The sequence below is a fragment of the Gorilla gorilla genome, chromosome 5, assembly GCF_029281585.2.
Source record: "Gorilla gorilla gorilla isolate KB3781 chromosome 5, NHGRI_mGorGor1-v2.1_pri, whole genome shotgun sequence".
Classification (NCBI taxonomy): Eukaryota; Metazoa; Chordata; class Mammalia; order Primates; family Hominidae; genus Gorilla; species Gorilla gorilla.
The window spans coordinates 82,158,409-82,163,180 of record NC_073229.2 but is presented as its reverse complement, the minus strand read 5'-3'; the positions used below and the strand labels follow the sequence as shown (position 1 = coordinate 82,163,180).

The 4,772-nt window shown below is 40.6% G+C and overlaps 1 protein-coding gene across 1 annotated transcript; it reads left to right on the top strand.

Annotated features, from left to right (window-relative positions):
- The first annotated feature begins 967 nt into the window (after positions 1–967).
- Positions 968–2,330, top strand: LOC129534111 (histone-binding protein RBBP4-like). Its single transcript, XM_055389835.2, is given in 2 exon segments — positions 968–1,807; positions 1,809–2,330. Coding segments are annotated over 2 exon segments (1,287 nt in total). The 3' UTR covers positions 2,256–2,330.
- Positions 2,331–4,772: the final 2,442 nt, after the last annotated feature.

Below are 4,772 nucleotides of genomic sequence, written 5' to 3'. Positions count from 1 at the left end.
AATCTATGAGACTTCTGTTTCTAGTAACAAAGAAAAATATCCTATGCTAAGATTATATGAAATTCTGGAAAGATGGGAACCCCTTTTTCCCTCTCCTCTTGACTCCAATCCAGCTACTAACAACATCCCCCTAATGGAGCAGCTGTCACCTTCCTCTCCTCCACCTACACTCTCCTTGTAATACGTCCCAGCAGTCAGAGAGAGAATGAACAAACACACCACCTTGTGAGACAGAGCTACCAGAGGAAAAAAAATGACTACTGAACAAAAATTGAATGTGGATTAAGATTCAATATGACAAAAGATTTTCTAAAAATAGACATGATTTTCAAATTAAAAATGCAGTAAATCTCAGGATTGGAAGAATTTGCTAAAAAAAAATTAATTCAGTAAATGAATTTAACACAAGGATTTTTTAAATCTCTTAGGTCACTAACTCAGGTCCCAAAAGGGCAAATAAGAGAAGAGATAAGGGGCTTCAAGGGCAGATCACAAAGGGTAGGTGGCTGGGGGTGGTAGGGGTCGGGGGATAGAATAAAATGTGATAATGTTGCAGATAATAGATAAAGTTTCCCTGAGCTAAAGAAAATCTTCAGTTCTCTTATTAAAAGGGCTCACTAAATCCAGGAATGTTTGACACACACTTAAGCACATCATGGTAAAATTACTGATTTTTAAGAATGAAAAAAAAATATTTTACAATCTCCTCAATAGTTAGTAAATGTTACCTTGCAATACCCACATCAGAACAGTTACTTCAACTAACTGTACTTGAAATACAGTAAACAATACCCACATCAGAACAGTTACCTCAAGATAGTAGAGGAAAAAGAAAGGAACCAATGGTAAACCAAAAACATCCAAAAGAAAACAAAAAACCTTTATATAACTAAATTGACAGATAATAGTGCCCCCACCCTCACCCGCAACACTCGACCCCAGGATTCCCCCAGCTTGCCTGGCTGCCATGGCCGACAAGGAAGCAGCATTTGACGACGCAGTGGAAGAACGAGTGATCAATGAGGAGTACAAAAAATGGAAAAAGAACACCCCTTTTCTTTATGATTTGGTGTTGACCCATGCTCTGGAGTGGCCCAGCCTAACTGCCCAGTGGCTTCCAGATGTAACCAGACCAGAAGGGAAAGACTTCAGCATTCATCAACTTGTCCTGGGGACATACACATTGGATGAACAAAACCATCTCGTTATAGCCAGTGTGCAACTCCCTAATGATGACACTCAGTTTGAAGCGTCACACTACAACACTGAGAAAGGAGAATTTGGATGTTTTTATTCAGTTAGAGGAAAAATTGAAATAGAAATCAAGATCAACCATGAAGGAGAAGTAAACAAGGTCCGTTACATGCCCCAGAACCCTCGTATCATCTCAACTAAGACTCCTTCCAGTGATGTTCTTGTCTTTGACTATACAAAACACCCTTCTAAACCAGATCCTTCTGGAGAGTGCGATCCAGACTTGTGTCTCCGTGGACATCAGAAGGAAGGCTATGGGCTTTCTTGGAACCCAAATCTCTGTGGGCACTTACTTAGTGCTTCAGATGACCACACCAGCTGCCTGCGGGACATCAGTGCTGTTCCAAAGGAGGGAAAAGTGGTGGATGTGAAGACCATCTTTACAGGGCATACAGCAGTAGTAGTAGATGTTTCCTGGCATCTGCTCCGTGAGTCTCTGTTTGGGTCAGTTGCTGATGATCAGAAACTTATGATTTGGGATACTTGTTCAAACAGTGCTTCCAAACCAAGCCATTCAGTTGACGCTCACACTGCTGAAGTGACGCTCACACTGCTGCCTCTCTTTCAATCCTTATAGTGAGTTCATTCTTGACACAGGATCTGCTGACAAGACTGTTGCCTTGCGGGATCTGAGAAATCTGAAACTTAAGTTGCATTCCTTTGAATTACATAAGGATAAAATATTCCAAGTTCAGTGGTCACCTCACAATGAGACTATTTTGGCTTCCAGTGGTACCAATCACAGACTGAATGTCTGGGATTTAAGTAAAATTGGAGAGAAACAATCCCCAGAAGATAAAGAAGACGGGCCACCAGAGTTGTTGTTTATTCATGGTGGTCACACTGCCAAGATACCTGATTTCTCCTGGAATCCCAATGAACCTTGGGTGATTTGTTCTGTACCAGAAGACAATATTATGCAAGTGTGGCAAATGGCAGAGAACATTTACAACGATGAGGACCCTGAAGGAAGCGTGGATCCAGAAGGACAAGAGTCCTAGATATGTCTTTACTTCTTGTGATTTTAGACTCCCCTTTTTTCTTCTCAACCCTGAGAGTGATTCAACACTGGTTTCAAGACACAGACTTTGTTCAGCTATCCTTCTATATAATAGGTACCACCAATAATGCTATTAGCCCAAACAGTGGGTGTTTTTTAAATATTAATGGTGGGGGGAGGGCTTGATTCAGCAAAGCCACAGACTTACATTGAAATTTTCTTCAGGAATTTTCTAGTAACAACCCAGGTCTAAATTAGCTACAGAAAGGGGAATATTATGTGTGATTATTTTTCTTCTTATGCTATATCCCCAAGTTTTTCAGACTCATTTAAGTAAAGGCTAGAGTGAGTAAGGAATAGAACCAAATGAGGTAGGTGTCTGAGCCATGAAGTATAAATACTGAAAGATGTCACTTTTATTCAGGAAATAGGGGAGATTCAAGTCATATAGATGCATACTCGAAAATCTTGACACCTGACTTTCAGGATGCACATTTTCATACGTAGACCAGTTTCCTCTTGGTTTCTTCAGTTAAGTCAAAACTACACGTTCCTCTTTCCCCATATATTTGTGCTCGTTACTGTATTTCTTGAGCTATTTTCATGTTGTTTCTTTCCTTTCTGTGAAATGGTGTGTCTGTTTGTTTGTTTGTTTGTTTTTACTTGGGGGCGCCAAGTTGTAAAGATGTATGTTTTTACCTGACAGTTATACTACAGGTAGACTGTCAAGTTGAGAAGAGTAAATCAATAACTTGTATTTGTTTTAAAAATTAAATTAATCCTTGATTTAAAAAAAAGATAATAGTAAGTCATTGAAAGTGCTAAGTGATTTCATTAAAACTTAGGAGTTAGGTGTCATATGTTCAAGTATATCACTCTACAAAATACACAGTATGACATCAGGTTTACACCAGAGTCATGGACTTATCATAATACTGATATAATATGTGATCCTTCCTCTAGCATTGGGATCTGTACACTTTGAACCATTGACCTCTGGAGAACCTAAGGGTATTGATTCAATGCCAGGATATGTGAAGATGGACAGTCAGTGAAAGAAAGACAAACCCCTGCTTCTCTACATTCTCTGAGACTTGCAGTAAGTACATCTCTTTCTTAATCTGAACTTGATATATCACTGTTAAACACATTTCATCATTATTGACCATTTGTAGTATATGTTGGCTCTCCTTTTTAAAGACAAGGTGGGGTGGGGGCAGTGGGAAAGAAGCAAATAAAAAAATTTTATACCAAATATTAGGTACAAAAGATAAGCATTCCACAGAAAACAGAAATATCCATCTTCTTTGTGTCCTCAATTATTAAAAATTTAAATGACTCTGCAAAAAGAGAGACGACCAAAGATGCACTCATAACAGTCTCAGCTGAAAGGCTGTCTTGCTAAGAGGGAGGAAGAGCTGGATGAGACAAGGATTTTAAAGACAAAACCATAGTCACTGAATTTTAACTGAAGATCTTTAGAAGCACTGAGGTTCAGAATCAACGCTGCATAAAATCTAATTGGAAAAAACCTTTAGAATTTTACAATGCAGAGAGAATAATTAAAAGATAAAAATGAAAGAATCAGGATGGTCTGGTGAAGGGGGTGCAGGCAAACACCCTTCCTCTCACTGGCTATGAAATGGCTGTACCCGACACACCATGGGGGTGACAGCTATGTGACCCTCAGGCACCCCCAAGCCCTGGCTCCTGCAGCCACTGCCTCTATGGCCATGGGTCCACTGCATTCTCAAGTGAAAGCACCTGGAGGCCTTTGCTACAGCCCACATGGGCATGAGGTAGGAGAACAGGGTCTGGAGGCAGGGAAGCTAAGGCCATTTCACACTGACTTCCTAGAACTAAATTGAAAGGAAAACCCTAACTTTCCAAGCCTAAGCAACAAAAAGACCAGAGGCAGCACCTTTTGTAAACCCCCACCTTTTCTGCAGGGCAGATGGGAAATTGAAAGTTGCTTTTTGCAACCAATCAGACGTTTGCATAGGAGTGTAACTTTGTAACTTTACTTCAGCCTCTGCTTTCCACAACCAATCGGACTGATTACCACCACTTCATTTACATGGGGTGAACACCAAGTAGCCAGTAGGAAACCTCTAGGGGGTATTCGGACTTGAGAAGATTCTATATCTAGGCCCTTGAGCCACTGCTGGGGTCTGCTCCCACCCTGTGGAGTGCACTTTCATTTTCAATAAATCCCTGCTTTGTTCTTTTGTTGCTTCATTCTTTCCTTGCTTTGTTTGTGTGTTTTGTCTAATTCTTTGTTCAAAAAGCCAAGAACCTGGACACCCTCCACCAGTAACAGGCAGTGCAGGTGGGTTCCCTCTGCCACACTCCTCCTGCGTGGTCTCTAGAGAAACCACCCAGCCCCCATACTCACCCTGTCCCCTGATGTTGACTGTTCTGTCACAAACTAGCAATATGCTTAATATAAAACTGAATCTGCCATATAATTGTAAACAAAAAGAAGGGCTGCGAGTCTGTTTTCTAAACTAAGGCTGTC